This window comes from Marmota marmota, unplaced genomic scaffold (genome assembly GCF_001458135.2).
Source record: "Marmota marmota marmota unplaced genomic scaffold, marMar, whole genome shotgun sequence".
NCBI classification, from domain to species: Eukaryota; Metazoa; Chordata; class Mammalia; order Rodentia; family Sciuridae; genus Marmota; species Marmota marmota.
Genome location: NW_025999968.1, coordinates 21,276,905 through 21,295,671, shown reverse-complemented (window position 1 = coordinate 21,295,671; position 18,767 = coordinate 21,276,905). Strand labels below are relative to the sequence as shown.

The 18,767-nt window shown below is 36.5% G+C and overlaps 1 protein-coding gene across 1 annotated transcript in view; it reads left to right on the top strand.

The window, feature by feature from the left end:
* Epha6 (EPH receptor A6) overlaps positions 1 to 18,767 on the top strand; it is an 800,746-nt gene that overhangs the window by 753,258 nt on the left and 28,721 nt on the right. The window contains exon 15 of the mRNA XM_048803856.1: positions 15,398 to 15,547. Within this exon, the coding sequence (XP_048659813.1) occupies positions 15,398 to 15,547 (150 nt within the window). The remainder of the gene's footprint in view (positions 1 to 15,397; positions 15,548 to 18,767) is intronic.

Sequence of the window (18,767 nt, the reverse complement as noted above, 5' to 3'; positions counted from 1 at the left end):
TTCAGGTAAAATATTTGAAGTAAAAATTTAATTTAAACTAATTTATATGAAAACCATTATGAATTAAGTAGAAAAGGGTAGTTTGTTTTTTAAACATGACATTATTCATTTTAAATATCCATAGGAAATCTTTCCACTCAAATTAGAAGTTTCTTAGATAATGTGTGGATGAATTTTATGTGTCATATTTGACTGACCTAAGGAATGCCTAGATAAATGGTAAAACATTATTTCTTGGTGTGGTTATGAGTCTGTTTTCAGAATAGATTAGAATTTGCATCAGTAGACTCTAAGAGATGAAACCACTCTTTGCCAAAGTGGGTGGGCATCATCTAATCCATTGAAGGTCTGGATAGAACAAAAAGGTGGAGGAAGGGTGAATTATCTCTTTTGGATCTGGCTCATTCATCGTCTCCTGTCCTGTCTTTAGTCATTAGGAATACTGGCTCTCGGGCCTTCAGACTCCAGGATTAGCACCAGGATCCCCCTAAACCCCATCTTCCCACTCCTGTTCTCAGAGCTGCAGCTTTGCACTGAGAGTTGGTTATACCTTGGGCTCTACTGGTTCTCAGACCTCTGGACACAAACTGAATAACATCACTGGCCTTTCTGATTCTTTATCCCGCTGATGATATATCATGCATCTTCTGAGGCTCCATAATCACATGAACCCTTTCCCCGAGTGTGTGTGTGTGTGTGTGTGTGTGTGTGTGTTTTCTATTGCTTCTCTTTGTCTGGAGAACCCTGACTCATTCAGAGGATTTTTTCTAATACATACATTTTAAGAACATGTAAATGATGCTTCTACGGTGTGTGATGGTTTTGAAAATGAGAATTTTCTAAAATTAATCTTTGACTATTCCCCCTTCAACTTTGTTTACATAATTGATTTGGACTCTCTATTTAGATGGTGTTGAGTAAATGTCATCCCTTCTTTCTCTGTTATATAGACAATATCTCATCAGAGGAATTGAAACACATCTTTAATGTATGAAGATTTGCTATTATATGTGATTATTGTAGAATTATAAACTAACATAACTTACTTCTTAGACAATTCATCCTGTTTCTACTCTATTTCCCCCTACCCATCTGTAATCTAGTGCAACCAAAGTAATCTAAAAACATCACAAAACACAAAAGCATGATTTTATTATCCCTGTGCATGAAACTTTTCAGTAGCCTTCCATTGGCCCAAGATGAAGTTTAAATCATTTAAGTGACTTAAGAAGCCCTTCTTTAAATCTGAGGCCTCATCTCTTCAGCACCCTAACTCACCCTCTCCAGTTAGTTGTACTGATCTTCCTCCATACTTCTAAATCCGTTATGCTTTCCCTTCTCTAGCTGGACTGGTCTCCCCACCTTCCTTCTCCAATCCCTTTATCTCCCACAGTTCTTTCATCATCTAGCTCCAGTCTTACATAAAATCCCAGCCTAGTCTCCATTGTCTCTTGGAAGCCTTCCCTGACTCTTCACTTAGCATGGTACCTATCACATTTCATGGCATCATTTAGAATGTTTATTACCCACTAGATGATTAGCACTGTTTTTATTTTATGCTACATATTCAATATTCATTTAACTAGTATTAATTGAACACCTTTTATGCTCAGGCTCATTTGCAAGCAGTGAGAAAACAGCAAGGAACCAATCAAAGTCTCTGCCTCAGGAGAGTTATAGTTTATTCACACAAGGAGTTATTTGTCAGCACAAACAGAGTAAAAGGAAACAGAAGAAGATGAAGATAAAAGATCAAGAAGTATATAAAGTAAAATTAAGCAGAGACACTCAAAGCAAAGATGAAAACGAGTCTTAGAAGTACAGATTGATCTTTTAAAAGATCCCACACCATGACTGGATAAGGCCTCTTTTATTTAAAACTGTTCTTTGCTGTTGGCTAATGATATAATTTGAAAATGATAAAAATTGCTTCTTGCTTTATTCTACTTGCAGCCAAGTACATCCAGATCCTGTCATGTCCTGCCATTCAGCACTCCAGCAGTGTCCTTCAGAGCCATCTGCTGTCCACAAGAACAAGGCTTCAGAAACCAAATGATACACTTAAACCTCACCAAAACAAGCTGGGAGCTTGTTTTTAAAAGGATTTCTTTTCTAAAATGTATTCATTGGAAAAATATGCTATCAGACAGTGAATACGTTATGCAAGTAAAATTAGACCTTTCAACCTATTGGTATGATGCATGATTGCCCACACTTATTGCAGGTGATTCTACCAGAATTAAACTGATTTTATTTTTTGATTAGGTCTTTGATGCAAAAGGTCAAAAGAAAAGTTTAGGATCCTTGTCATCCTTTTATACTATTTTAAAAAATAAGAACTTATTTACATCATTTTTTAACACAGGATACAAATCTTTAAGCCACACACACAAAAAAAGAACAAAAACAATCATGCCAAATGGTGTATAATTTTTCACATAGAAATAGCGACAGATGCAACCCAAATTGTAAGATTGAGTTTTCTAGGAACACATAACAAGTGGCAATAGTGAAATCCCATGCCTTTATGCCTACCATTCAAACCAAGGTGCTGTTGTCTCAGATTTCAAATTACTGATTTCCTACTTGAACTCTAAGCAGCAACAATTTTAGAAAACTTGAAATTCCCTGGACATAACATGCTGTTCCACTCCTCTGTGCCTTTGAACTTGCTCTTTTTCTCTGAAGGAATGTCCTGACCTTTTGGTCTTCATAGTTAAACTCCTGCTTTTTTCCCCAACTCTTCCTAAATACCAATTGAAGTGTGAAGCCCTTCTTCCTCTCCCCACCAGCCATTCCAAAAGCTGATCTTTGATCTTTTTCTTTTCTCCCATGTGAATTTGTTACCAACTTCTGTGAAAGTCTTTACCCTCTGTACTGCTATTATTTGTTTACATCTATGCCCCTCCTGTTAAAATGTGATTTCCCTGAGGACAAGGAGCACTTCAGCATCTGGCATGGAAGATATGTCTGAAAACAGTTTGATCAAAGAAAGATTAAGAGAATGAATGAATAAATGCCATGAGTGGCCCTAAACGTCTCTCTGGTGACATCCTTTATGAACTGAAAATGTAGATAAAGAAATTTCCCCTTTCTTATTTCCTTATCATCAACTAAGTTCATAAAGATGATTCAGAAGGAACTAAAAAGTAAAATTTGAATTCCACTTATACAATATGAGCCTGAGATTGTGCTTTCCCTTTTACATCATTTGCCTAACATCCCATTTTGTTATCTCCTTAGTAAATAATCAGTGAGTTTCCATTATAATCATAACAACATACTAAATACTGTAAAGATTATAAAGAGGAATAAAAGATCTTCTAGAGCCAGGAGTAGTGATGTGCACACCTGTAATCTCAGCCACTCGGGAGACTGAGGCAGAGGATCACAAGTTCAAGACCAGCCTGTAACTTAGCAAGACTCTATTTCAAAATAAAAATTTAAAACACTGCAAATGTAGCTTAGCAGTAGAACACCCCTGGTTATCCCTAGTAACACACACACACACACACACACACACACACACACACAAAAGACCTTTCAGTATTTTTATAACTTTTCATGGGAGACATTACAGTAGGTCCCCCCCAAGGCTATCCTAAGGGTATATGTTCCAGATTCCAAGTGTATGCCTGAAACCATGGATAGCACCAAACCCTATGTATATTATATATTGTATATTATACATACATATACATATATATGTATTTCCCATACATAAATACCTATGATGAAGTTTTATTTATAAATTAGGTACAGTAAGAGATTAACAACAATAATAAAATAATCACAACAATATACTATAATAAAAGTTCTATGAATTCATTCATGCTCTCATAATAATCTTATTGAATCATATTTGCCCTTCTTGTGATGATATAACAGTGCCTACATGCTGAGATGAAGTGCAGTAAATAATATATACATTGTAATACAGCATTGGAGCAAGCATTAAGTAAAAGATTATAACCACAGCAGACTGCAACAGCTGATCTGATGATCAGGTTGGCTGCTAAGTGATTAACAGGTGAGTACCTATACATTGGGAAAATGCTGGACAAAGAGATTACTTATTCTCAGGGAAGTAAGCAGCAGGAGAGCACAAGATTTCAGTGTGCTACCCAGAGTGGCATGCAATTTTTCGTTTTTTAATAGGATGCTGCCTAGGCTAAACTAGTGCCCTGGCTATTCACAGGTATGATCCAACTATTGATCAGCATGTGCAACCTAGTGGTCCTCTGCTCTCAGGAGACCATCATATTAGTGCCAAACTCAGTGTAGACAGCATAGCATACTATAGGCTCAACCTCTGGGCTCAAGTGATCCTCCTGCCTTAGCCTCTGAAACCTGGGATAACAGGCACACCACCATGCCTGAGTCAGCCTGCAATTTAAAATTTGTGAGGATTTTTTTTTTTTATTTCTGGGGTCATTTAATATCTTTGGACCACAATTGACCATGGGACCACATTGAAACTATGGAAAGTAAAATCATGGATTGGGGAGATGGGGGATTATACAGCCACACTTTAAAAACCTAGAAGATACATAATGCTAACTGCCTAATGAGGGAGGCAGATGGGTGCTACAGGCAGATGTAAGAGGAGAAATCACTTTGGTCATGAAAAAAATTAGGATACAAAGGACTGGTAGGTTTTCAGTAGAAGATAAGTTGAGAAGACATTCAGTATTAGAATAAACAAGTGTGTAAATTTCTCAACTATGAACCTAAATATCAGAAAATGATGTTCTGTATTTTAATCAGTTTAACCCCAATTTTAAAACTTATTCAAAATACTAACATTTTAATAATTCTCTCAGTCAAAAATCTACCTATAAAATAGACTCATTTGTATGGAACATTGTTTCCAGCTCCAAATACTTCTAGATTTTTTAAAATTTCTTACCCACCTTTGGGTGTGAGCCTCAGCCTGTCCTTCCCCCAGAGTAATGCTGCCTGGGTTTTTCAGGAGGCTGCACCCTCTCTGTTGAGTGTTCATCCGTCTGAGTTGCTGGTCCCAAACAGACTGCCTATAAAGATGCCATCATGTCATCTTGTCTCTCCTCTTTGGATTACACCCAGAGCTAGCCTTCCTGACAAAGGATAATATGAGGTCACAGTTGCACTCTGAACTGATGTGTCACAACACTACATGTGGCAGCTGCAAAAGAAGACCTGCTTCTCAGATGTGTTCAAAGCACTGTGGATCTGTCAGGAACAGGCTGATTTAATGTATACAGTGCCTGTGGGCATGACAATGACCATAGCAGTGATGCAGGAAGCAACTGAGCTTGGCTCTAACCCTTCTGTTTCCTCAGAGAGGTGAAGCTTGTTCTTTCTGTTTTAACCTAGTGAGGTATTATGTTTGTTAACAAATCATGAAATATGAATTAAAAGATCACGTAGTCTGATTGCCTCACCTTACAGAAATACCTATACGTTGCCCACAATCACACAACAAATTAGTGAACAAAGGATGAAAAGACAGCTTCACATTCGCTTTCTTTCTTTATATTGTGTACTGTTTCTCCAAAGTAAGCACCCTAGGATTTATGAGATTAATCCACTTTGTACCTCCAAGTCCTATATACTTTCTTCATCATCTTTGAATATTTGCTTTCAAACAAGGTTTTAGATAATACTGGTATAAATTTAGGTACGCTTCACTTTTTACAATTTATTTTCCTAATGACAGGATCTAGATGTTTTCTCAAAATAAGTAGCATCCAACCATGAAGATAGGTGGTATATTAGGGTTCTTCAGAGAAACAGAACCAGTAGAATACACATAGTTATGTGCGGGAACTTACAAGGGCTATTGGTTCATGCAATTATGGAGGTTAAGGAGTCCCACAGTTTGCCATTTGCAAGCTAGAGGAACCAGAAAAGCTGGTGGTGTGATCTAGTTCGAATCCAAAGGCATGGTGGCCATTGTGCTGGTATGGGGCACAGGGGAAGTCCCAAACTCTGAAGACCCAAGAATCCAGAGTTGTATTGTCCAATCACAAGAGAAGTTAGACCTCCCAGCTTCAAAAGAGAGAGAGCAAAATTTCTTTTTGTTCTGTCTAGGAACTCAAAGGACTTTGATGATGCCCTTTCTCTGGTGAATCTTCTTTACTCAATAAGGTACTAATTGAAGTGGTAATTTCTTCCTACAAAGACACACTCAGAACCACCTTCAGAAGTAATGTTTCACAAGCTTTGTGGCTATTCCTTAACACAATCAAGTTACGCATAAAATTAACCGTCACATATGGTAAGGGTTTTAATCACTGCTTTTTATTAGGATTATTTTCATAGTGTAACCTCTCATAAGAAAGGGAGCTATTCACTCTTTGTGTTGTTTATCAGTTTGAGGCCACTGAGATAAAAATGCTTTGTAAATTCTCAAGTGTTATATAGATGGAGAATTATAGTATCACTAAAGATTTTAAGCTATGAAATTTCTCAATACTAACAGTAGCAAATGAACCATAAGAGTTAATCCCTCACTCTCCTAAGTTGTGGGGTATATTTTTAAAAAATTACTTCAGTGCTAATTTCCATAGGTTTTTGCCATATACATTATAGATGAGAAGCTTTAAAAAGCTTCATTCGAGTATACCAGGGAGGGAAGACTAGGCTAGCTAGTCTTCTGTAAAAACAGACAAAAACAGAAAGAGACTAACTTGAGAGAGATGCTAGGGAAGAGTGCTGCTCTTCTCTGGTACCCAGAAAAGAGTGGGAACAGTATTTTTAATTCTATTATTGTCAGCTATCCCCGTGGGATTTTACCATAGAGTATATTTTCAGAGCCGCAATGAATGACAGGTTATTTTGAAAAACTTGCCTGGACTGTCAGCCATATTTAAGTTATCTACACCCAGATACAATGGCAATGCTCATAATAATGTATATGTTTAATTCTACCATATTACAGTAGCATTGTGTCCTACATTATCTCCCTTCTAGGATGGAATAGAAAATGTAATTTAACAGATGTCACCCAGAATGGTGTTATTTGTTGAATGATGTAGCACCTATGTTCTCAATGAAAGAGAATACTTAGAAATAGATGGTGATGAATTATTTTCCAGAACAATTTAGGAGGAAGCAAGTGAAAAGAATCCTGATTCTTGGGACTTTGAATAACATGATAAGCACTGTTTTATTATGGGAACAAAAAAATTTGCATTCCCTGAGCTGCTTATACATTTAGACAAGGAATTAAAATGTAATATAGTTCCCAGCATATCGTGTGAGAAGAGAATGAGAGAGTCTTTCTGTAGAGTTAAAAACTTTTTTAACAAGTGGAAAACAAAACTGGTAATTTAGCTATTCATGTTTATTTGAAATGATTTCTCATCTGTCCCTATTCTTTTTGAAAATTACATTCTAAAATAAATTTCAACAGTAGATAATTGTTTATTTCATAATCAGAACAGGGAGGCTGAGTTGGAGTTAGAGTAGGGGGAGGAGCCTGACAGCAAAGCCTACAGGGCCAGAAGGATAATGGAAATAGGTCAAGTGTACCTGATGAGCACCTTAGCGAGAGGGTGGAGTGATGGAGCTCTAGAGAGCTCTGTCGACAGACATGTAGATTCACTTGAAAAACAACAGCAGCAACAATAACCACTTAGCCATTATAAAATTAGCTGCAAACCTATTTCAGGCCAAGGCCAAACAGTTGATAAACTCTGAGTTCATAAAATTCAGTACTCTGGACCTCAGGGAACACATTTGCTAAGGTTCTGGGCACCGGAAGTTAAAGCCTCAGACAAGGGACACCATCAAGAAATCTTTGTCATATAAAAAATTATAAAAAAGGCTAGTCTCACATTTTTTTCTGTAACAATGCTACTTACCATAGATTTCTATAGTATTTATTATCTTATAAAATTATTGTCTTAGTCTATTTTGTGCTGCTATAACAGAATACTTAATACTGGATAATTTATTTTAAAAAAACAAAAATTTATTTCTTATAGTTACAGAGGCTGGGAAGTCAAAGGCCTATACCTGGTGAACGGCTTTTTGCTGCCTACGTTACCCTGTGATACAAGTGCAAGAGAGAAAGACATTGTGTGCATGCGCAAGTGAGAAAGAGAGAAAGGAAGGGAACTGAACCAAACTCATTCTTTTATGAGGGACCCACTTCTGGGCTGATAGCATTAATATATTCAAGAGGACAGAACCTTTATGACCTAGTCACAACTTAAACTGTCTCTCCAGCCCATGAATTCCGGAGGACACATTCAAACCATAGCAGTTATTAAGAACCAATGACTTCTGAAAACTAAAATGTCAATCTAGCCGTGGTGTAATACCACACCTGTAATCTCAGCAGCTCAGGAGGCTGAGGCAGGAGGATCACAAATTCAAAGCCAGCCTCAGCAAAAGCGAGGTGCTAAGCAAATCCATGAGACCCTGCCTCTAAATAAAATATAGGTCTGGGGATGTGGCTCAGTGGTTGAGTGCCCCTAAATTCAATCCCCAGTACTCAAACAACAACAACAAAAAAGTCAATCTAGTAGACGAACAGAGTGGAATAGTGGTTATTAGAGACTGGGAAGGCTGGGTGTAATGGAAAGAAAATTAAATGAGGGTACCAAAACACAGAGGAGGAATTAATTCTAGTTTTCCACAGCACAGTAGGGTAACTGTTGGTTAAAACAATCTATGACATATTTCAAAATTATTACAAGAGTAAGAAATTCCTAGCACATAAAAATTATTAACATTTGAAGAGATGGAAGTGCTTACTTCCTTGATGATTACACATTGTTATATGTAACAAATCATCACAATGTATCCCATAAAAATATGCAAATATTATGTCTCAATAAAAAGAGTGAATGATATATTTTTGAACACTATGCTTTTAAAAAGGGTCTTTCTTTTAGAGTAAGAAAATCCTAGTCTGGTATCTGTGAATTCCGTAGTACAGATGGAGAATCATTGTCCATATACCCCTGGGTACTCAACAGTGTCGCTGAGCATAGTTTGAAGGAATTTGTTTAATGCCTTGTCCAATGTGCCACAGTCTCATGTTTATTTAAAATGATTCATAGAGAAGAAAAACGCCTAAGAAAGACAAGCCCAGGCAATCATTTTCAAGCAGGTCATGCCGTAAGGCGGAAGTCTGGCCTGCCAACATTCAACTATGATGATGATCTTTGATGACAGAATTACACCTGTGAAATATTAAGATGCATATGATATGACCTCAATCTTGGAAGGGCACTTACAGAATAATGCAGGAATATAGGCATAGGACCAAGCTTATGGGACCAAGACACATAGATTTCCTTGAACTGGGCAAGACAAGGTCTAAATTACTAAAACTGGGTCAGATCCTGTCCATCAGTACAATTGAGTTGGTGTCTAAGACCCCTAAACCCTTATCTGACTTCCAGGCAGAGAGATGCATGCCCCTGTAATCCCAGTGGCTCAGAAAATGTGGTAGGAAGATTGTGAGTTCAAAGCAGCCTCAGCAAAAGTGAGGTGCTAAGCAATTCAGTGAGACCCTGTCTCTAGATTTAAAAAAAATACAAAATAAGGCTGGGGATGTGGCTCAGTGGTTGAGTGCCCTGAGTTCAAGGTCCTGTACCATCCCCCCCCCAAAAAAAATAAATAAGTTTTATCTGAGAAAGATCACCCTGGAGCCTGGCACTGTAGAGTGGTTTCAGTGACTCCAAATGAGAAATGTGGGGTACTGATCTGAACTAGAATCTAAGCAGGTCCAAAATAGACAAGGTACAAATGCACAAACTAAGGAAACAGCATTTACTAAATTCCTGCTATGTAGTAGCAGCTAAGAGGTATATATAAGAGGTTTATATGTATACTTTTTAGTTAATCCATTTAATAAATGTCATCTAGAAGTCAAAATATGTGAAGTGTCTCCTTTGTGACTACAAATGGATTCCAACATTAGTCCTCCATTATTCTTCCAGTGAAGACATACCATCCCCATATTTTAGAAAAGAATAAAACTTCATATAACACCAGAATCACCCTAGATTAGCAAACCACAATGAAAGTGGGGTGTACATATCTCTCTGAGAAGGGGTAGGGAAATAGTTTTAAAAGGCATGCACAGAGGGTCTGGGAATGTAGCTCAGTGGTACAGCACCTGCTTAGCATGTGTGAGGCCCTGTGTCTGATGCCAGCACCACAAAAAGAGAGTAAAAAAAAAAAGGCATGCACAATCCTAGTGAGGGGTTTCAGTATAACTAGTGAGGTTTTTGAGATCTTTCTGTAATTTGCTATGATTTCCTGGGGCACCACAGTGAATTAAGGCAGAGTCTGAAGGATGTTGACCCCTCTGCCAGTGCTCACAAAATCAGACCTCTTCTGCCACACAGAAAATCCCATTGACAAGAAAGTCAAATTTAAGGTAATCCTTCAGTAATCATATTAGTATTATCTTCTGACATTGATAAGTCTTCATATGATTTCTCCAAATAACTGGTGGTTATCCATTAAGAGTTAAAAAGCAAAAAGAACAGAAAATCCATGTTTTGTTGTCATACCATCCTAAGATCTTACTTGTCCACACTGTTACCTTTTTAAACAAGAAATATAAAGTTACTTTACCTCTTACTTGCCATCTAGAATGATTACTGTGACCTTTGAATTTTGGCCTAGGATGTGACCCAAGAATGTATTTGTCCCCTCTTTTGTCTGCCATGAGCCTCTCCGCTCACACAGTCTTGGTACCAGTGCTTTTGATCTATCTTATTACAATCTATTGGAAGCTGAGAGACCATGCACAAATGTTTAAAAATAAAAATCATTATGGCTTACTATTTAATAACCATTAATTCAAATCCCCTCATTTTGCATATCTGAAATGTAAGTCTGGAGGGTTAAGACTTGCTCAGGGTCACATGATGAATTACAGTAGAGTTGTATCTCACTTGGAATTTGCAGTTCATGAAAAATAATATTGTTTAGTCAAAATTGCCACTACAAATTCTTTAAATTATCCTTTAAGCATAATAGATAAGTTTTCTGTGCCATAATTCTTATTCTCACTGAAGTTTGAATACCTCAGCTATCGATTGAGGACATAAGAAATGGAAAATCTGATGGCTATTTTTATTGTCTATTCAAACCATTTTCCTTTAAAGATAAACAATCAAATCCAATGAGTGTGAAATGGAGAGGGACTTTATGAAAGTGTTTGCTTCTCTATGGAATCTCTCTTTGGGTCTCAGTATTTCGCCTCTATAACCTTACTGCATGTCAATTGACTGGTCCCTCTGAAGATCAGAGGGTTAAATTCCAAAACTCAGAAGTTAAATAAACATAGAAGACAACTCCACACCGGAGCTTTAGTGTAGACAAGGATGTTATGTTATGTACAGGTATACAGAATTCCTGGTTATCTCCTTAGTGCTTTTTCAGCTACCACCCACCACCTGTGTATTAGATAACAAGCTCTGACTACGACTTGGAATGTGGGGGGAAATGTTTACTAGCAACAGTTTCAGTTGCAATCTAGTTTGCTTATTTCCTGTTTCTCCTTTTTTCGCTAAATGATGAAGCTTGCCACATAAAAAGGAATTATTGAATGACATTGCTTTTGAGTTACATTCAGTCATTTTGATCAGCATCTTTGGTAACTTTTTATCTTTCATAAACATATGGTAAAGCAAGGAGTAATGTTCCAGTGATTGGGATTTCAAATCTAAAGTATTATTTGTTCATTTCTGAAACCTGAAACAAACACCTGGTGGTTAACGTTTTGAGGAAAAAATAAAAAGCACCTTAGTGCATTCCCTTTATAATTCAAGATCTGGGTGAAAACAGTAAGCAAGATTAAGCCACAAACATTTAAATTGTTCTATACTATTCTTTTAAATGAACTTGGCTTCTATTTCTCTACTGCAGGAAGTAGAGACCAGGCAAGAGTATTTAAATGCCTCTTTCTTGCTTTCTCAAATTGCAATTAGAACTAAACTATATTTAACACATATCATCCCAGTGGAAAAAAATGATTTGAATGCTTCCTTACCTCTCTTACATATATGTTCAAAATTTTTCCATTCTGTGCATACTATCAGGTTCACTTTATAATGCATTTTTGTTATTTTGCATTGTGTTTTCTACCCTAAACTTTTACTCCTTTTTTTTCCAAATTTTAAGATTTTTTTCTAGCTAACACTTTCACTTCAAGATAACACTTGTAATAGAATTTGAAATAAAGATGTACTGTTCAATTTGCAGTAGTGTTAATTTTAACAAATACTTTGAAAAAAAATGTTAGTTTTTGACTGTGGCAGAGTATTAATTAGTCTGCTAGTATTGCTATGAGAAAATACCACAGACTGGGTAAAAAAGAAATTTATTCCTCACAGTTCTGGAGGCTATAGTCCAAGATCAAGGTATTAGCAAGTTTGGCTCCTCCTGAGGACTCCCTTTTTGGCTCACAGATGGCTGACTGCTTCTCAAGGATGTCCTCATATGGCCTTTTCCCTGTGCCTGCATGACTCTGGGGGCTCTTCATCTTCTTATTAGGATACCACCAGTCATTTGGAGGACAGTCATACCCTTATGACTTCATTTAACCTTAATTACCCCTTTAAAAATCCTGCCTTTAAATATAGCCACATTGGGGCTTAGAGCTTCAGCATACGAATTTTAGGGGAACACGGTTCAGTTCATGATAGGTAGTGATGCTATTTATCAAATGTTATGAACTAGCTTCCCCTTGAGGGTAAAATAAAATCTCATGAAGGAAAGTGATAAAGTTATCATTTATATGTGATATTGTCATTTGAAATATAAATGTGTGAATCACTAATATAAGATGTGAGATATTATTTATAAAAATGAATGAGTAAATGACCATAAAATAACCATTAACTTGTGTGTGTGTGTGTGTGTGTGTGTGTGTGTGTGTGTTGGGAGGGACTGTCTTAACTTACAAAGATTTTGCAAAGGAACACTCAGGCAGACTATAATTGTCATTCATCCAGGCAGATTAGCAGTTCCACATATTGTTTGCCAGAACAAAGAAAGATCCAGAGTCAGAAATGCTAGATGAGACTACTGCTCTGCTGTTGTAATGTCAAATCTACAGATACCGTCTTTATTCTCTGAATGCGTGGCTTCCATACTTGAAACAAGCGTGAGTTTTACTCAATGTTCAGAGCCACAAAACTGAGGCACTTTAGCCCCAAACATACAAAACGCAAAGAATGCTGTAGTATTAATGCACAAATACAAGTTAGAGTACCTTTGTCCCTCAATCATAATCATAAAGATTATACCAGTTTTCTCAGAACACCACTTTATGTTCAGTTAATGGAACATTAACACTGTTTCCATTTCTGATTTTAGTGTCTTAGATTAGTATTCCTATATTTAGCAGATAAAAATATAGGATATCCATTTAAATTAGAATTCCAGATAAATGATGAATATTTTTAGTATACACAGATCTCATTTAATATTTGGGTCACGCACAAAAACATTCTTCATGGGATATACTTATCCTTAAAAAAATTGTTATTTGTCCAAAACTCAGATTTAACTATTGGACCTGTATCTTCTCTGGCAACCCTACTTTAAAAGAATAAATCCTATCTCCTTGCACTTTCCTGCCCACCAGCTGCTATCATCAATTTTGTAAATTTAATTTTCTGGTCTAATTTGGTACTACTTTAAACTTCTGCCCCAAAACATGAAAACTCCAGGCTTTCTTCAGGATTTCTTCCATTATTTTGTCATGATATGTGGTAATAACTATCTGTGTTAAAACACTGAAGTTACTTGTGTCCAATTTTCCCCCCATGCTGAAGTATTGACTTCTGTAAATCAATGTCCCATAATTCTGTTTTGAAAGCACTGGTAGAACTTTAGGTTCCTAATAAGATAGTGAGGAATCTCTAAACCTCTCAATCTCTAATCTCTGAACTCTGTTTGCTCACTTTTAAAACCAGGGAAACCAGCTGAAGGTATTTCCCCCAAGGTTCTTTCTAACAATTTTATGGTTTGAGTCTTTGAAATGAGAGTTCCATTAATTCTCTAATTTGCCTTGTGAAACATAAATTGTTCCTATTTTGAGTGAATTCTTTTACTCTTCAAGTATGTACTGTTTAGATTACTAAATAAGTCATGATTAGATTATTATTCAGTTAATAAATTCAGCTTTAATCTAAATTCCTCAAGGGCCAGAAACACATTCTTCCTTTCTTTTCACCCTTACTACTTGAAACACCAGACTTTGCACACAGTGGGTGATCACCTGCTGTTATCATGAAAATGGTGATGTTGGAACAATCCCATTGTAGTGGGTTCTTAAGATGAAGATAATTTTGCCCTCAATGGAAGCCATCTCCACTATTTGAGAGCAGTCTGGGAGCCACTCCTTGTTCTCTAGCTCCATCTAGTGGCATCCTGGTTGCCTGCAGCTGCTCATCCTGACATTTCAGAGGGGCAGAGATTTTAAAGATTGTAAATCAAATGGATGAATTGTTTTATTCTTATCATTACAGTATAAAGGGGTTTATAGAGTGTTTCAACAGATAAAATGTAATAAATGTTAATAAAAGTTAAGTATAACAGAATGGTGGGCTTTAATATTTGAGCAGTATAGATTGAATTCATGCCATTTAATCTCTTTAAATATGTTTAAATGCTAACTAGAGCACTGAAGAAAGAAAATATAAAGTAACCTACAGTGTTCAAAAAAAATATTATTCTTCTCAGGTGTTCTAGTATAGAGTTAAAGAACATTTCTAAATAAATGTAATAGCCAACAAAAGAAAAGGAAATAAAATTTTGGTAAACATGGGGTTGGTGCAGAACGTCACAGCTCTGTGTTTAACTACTTGTCTTCAATTAAATTAGAGCTTTATCATCATTATTATTTATAAATGCAATACAATGTTTAATGAGTGTTCAATGAAATTTAGTTTTAATGTTCTATAATCTGGAACTCTCTTCAAGTGGCATAATAGTGGGCTTAATTGTGTGAATCTAAGGTAAAAATAAATTTAACTAATAAATGAAATAAAATATTTCTGAAGTGTAACTTTTTTCCATTAAAACTGGTTTTTTTTTTCTTTTTTTACCGAATAACTATTAAGGGAAAATATTTCTGACATTTTAACATAATTCTGGCTTTCTTTTTTAAATACTTTTTAGCTGTCAATGGACCTTTATTTTATTTACTTATACACAATGCTGAAAATCAAACCCAGTGCCTCACACATGCTAGGCAAGCACTCTACCACTGAGCCACAACCCCAGACCTCTGGATTTCTTTTGATTTTAATTTAAAACACTAATATTACTATAAAGTATTTAGATCTTTCTAACAAAAGACGTTTAATTGAAGTAGCATTTTGTTTCTTATTTCACTTGTGGGCCAGCTGAAAAAAATCTTCACTTTGCTTTTCAGGGTGGGAAAATCCCTATAAGGTGGACAGCCCCAGAAGCTATTGCCTATAGAAAATTCTCCTCTGCAAGTGATGCATGGAGCTATGGCATCGTCATGTGGGAGGTCATGTCCTATGGAGAGAGACCTTACTGGGAAATGTCTAACCAAGATGTAAGTACATGGAGACTTCAGTCATTTTGTGAAAATAAACACTTAAGCCTTGGGGGAGAAATACACCTTTTATCCTCACACAAATTAGCCCTATCTTTCTGTGAGTTGCTCAGTGCCAGAGGCTGGGTTTGAGAAGTGAGGAACCCTTTACCTTCAGCTGATTTTGGATCCTGGGGTCAGCTGATGGGCTTTGCCCTGTGAGTATCTTATCCATTTCTTAATCATTGTTCTAATGAAGCAAGACTGTGCTAATGAACTGGCCTTGACCTACAAGTAAAACAAAACAAAACAAAAAAAAGAATAATGTTTACTTTTCATTTTTTTCATAGAAAATTCAATAAACAACTGTCAAAAGCTAGATACCACTTAGAAGAAAAAGAATGAATGCTTTCAATGCATTATAGATATACCATCTAGTAAGGCTCTTTTGAGATAGATGATCATTTGTGCAATTGTTCTAGAACCTGTCCATAGTGACAGGAACAGTGATCAGAAGATGTAGGTATCCCAACAATGCCAATAAGCTGGCAATATGTCTCATTCCCCACTTCCTCATCTCAGAATTCAGGCTTTAACTACTCACTTGCCTTCCTCAAAGCATCTGATGGTTCTGAGACAAGGGTGAAGGGAAATCACCTCTAATGTGATTTTGAATGTTCATATATGCAAAAAAGACTATGTAATCATAAATAAGCCCTAAACCATACAGAATACAACTATTGCAATATCCTGTTCCTTTTTTCAGTTAATCACTTGAGCAACCCGCCCAGACCTCCTCACCCCACACTTAGATTCTTCCTCCCTGGCTTTCAAATTGTTCAATTCTCTAAAGACTTAATCACAGAGAAAGTTTATGCTCTTCTAATGTGGGATACAGACACATTGGGCTTTTGGTCAGCTGAGCAAAGCTAATGTTTCTCCCTGTCATGTAGTATTACTTTTGCAGCTGAGTCCTGCTTATTTCTGTGAGTATATATGAACTCTGAGAGAATGCCAAGTTCAGAAACCCACACAGCAGCAGGTTTGAGGTCAAACACACTGCTCATTCCTTGCTCTCCCAGTCACAACAACAAAACCGAAAGCCAGTGTGGCTGGGTGCTGTAGAACATCTAGCCTCACACACAAAGAGACCATATACAGCAATCTCTGCTCTACCCCTGAAACTTAGGCATTTTAGAGCCACATCATCTACCTAGAGCCTAGTATTCTCCAGAGAATCTGATTTGAAGGACCTCATTGCTCTTCCCTGACACTGGACCTTGTTTGGGGCAATTCCTGACCTCCTTTTTAGCTCTTCCTAATGTTGAGTTCTAGGAGCAGAAATCTGTCCCTTCACTGCTGAAAAGAACTCACATTTTTTTGTTGTGGCTTTTATTTGTTTTTCTTGCTAATATGTTTATTTTGATTTTTAACCAGTTAACTATACTTAAGCAATAGAAACCATGAATTCAGTCACTACTCTAAACCCAAGAGTCTACTTGTCCTGGTTTGATATGACTAAAATATGCCATTCAAGCAAATCCCTAGAATTAGGTCCCTTCTAGATGAGTTATAGTCCTCACTGTATAGAAGCTGCTGTACTTTAAGTACCTTCTTAACTAGTATCCTACTTAGTCTTTGTGTTAACCTGTTCCCTGACAGAAATGCAATTTTAAAAATTGCCTCAGAGGATATAGTAATATACCCATAAGAGTAAACAGTTCTTCAGCATCCACAGATGACATGTAAATTTATTTGCACATTATATGCAAATACTGTACCAATATATTCATTTAAAAACATTTATCGGGTGCTTTCTCTATTATAGGAACTAGAGATACAAAAGAGAACAAGTGTAACACCTAGAAAGAACCATAAGGATTATTTTGTTCAATCCCATTGTTTCCTTGGTCACAAAACTGAAGCATAGATAAGTGACATGATTTTCCTAAAAATCACATATTAAGTGATTCGTCTGTACACTTAGAAAATAATTCCAATAAACTTCTATAATAAGTTGTGGCCAACGAAAAGAGAAGAGGGAATAATTGTGTCTTTCATGGTGGTTTGGTGTAGGGTCCACGGTAGCTCCTCACATAGAAGTAGTGATTTCGTGGCCTTGTGAAATTTACATTTTAATGGGAGACAGATATACTATAAATAAAATTAAAAATTAGAGACAAAATAAATAATTAAAATATATAATATGTGACATGATAATCACTATTATGGAGATAAAAAGAAGAGGAAGATAAATGCTGAGGACTTCATTAAAATAAATTATGTATATTATAAAATATATTCATAAGTCATTCATGTTCAGAAAATTCATAACTAGTCATTCTTTTTAGACATTCATAAATAGTTATTTTATAATGGAAGAGACAAATAAATATAAAGAACACATACATGATGTTTCTAGTCCCCTAATTTTTCTTACCTCCTCGGGTACATTGTAGTCACCTATTTAGTTACTGTGGCAATGGTTATGTGAATCATAATTCAACCACAAAAGTCACTTACCTTTTCAAAGTACCAACATTCTGTGACCAATAAATCCATTAAAGGGACTGGGTCAAAAGATTTTTTAATGTCTCTTTTAACAATAACATGCTATGATTTTATAATCACTGAAAAAAAATCATTGTCACCCTTTTCTCAGCAAATGAATGATTTAAATTGCTCTTTCTTGAAGTTTAGGATTATTCCGATCTCTGTGCAGGTGCCAAGAATTAGATAGGATTTCCAGAGAGTGGAGCAGGTACAAGTGAAAATGCCAGACCACAAGATAGATACTTTAGGAGAGCAGCTTCTGCAGGAAAAGGCTCCAATGTGCAGTTTTCAACATAGACCGCCCTGTAAATGGCCTACACTAGTATGGACGCTGCTGTCAGGCTCTCCCTGTCTGGATGTTGTCCAACAGTTTACCCAGCCATTCTGGCCATGGGTCTTGATGATATGTGTCCATGATGACCATTTAGAGACTGATTTTGTCTATTAAGTCTTGTTTGGCCACAGAGACCCTATCTGGAACCGGAAAAGCTGTTGCAGCCAGGAAGAGACTCCTGACATTAAGCCCATTTTCATTCATTCAGGATTGCCAATGCCATGGCATAAAACTGATCTCTTCTTCCACTCAGAGCCTTGTTGCTTTTCCATGCCCAGGTAGGGTCTAAGTTAATGTATTTTCGTTGTCTTGGTGTTGGTGATCAAATAATACTCAAACAAGAGAATGGCGGGG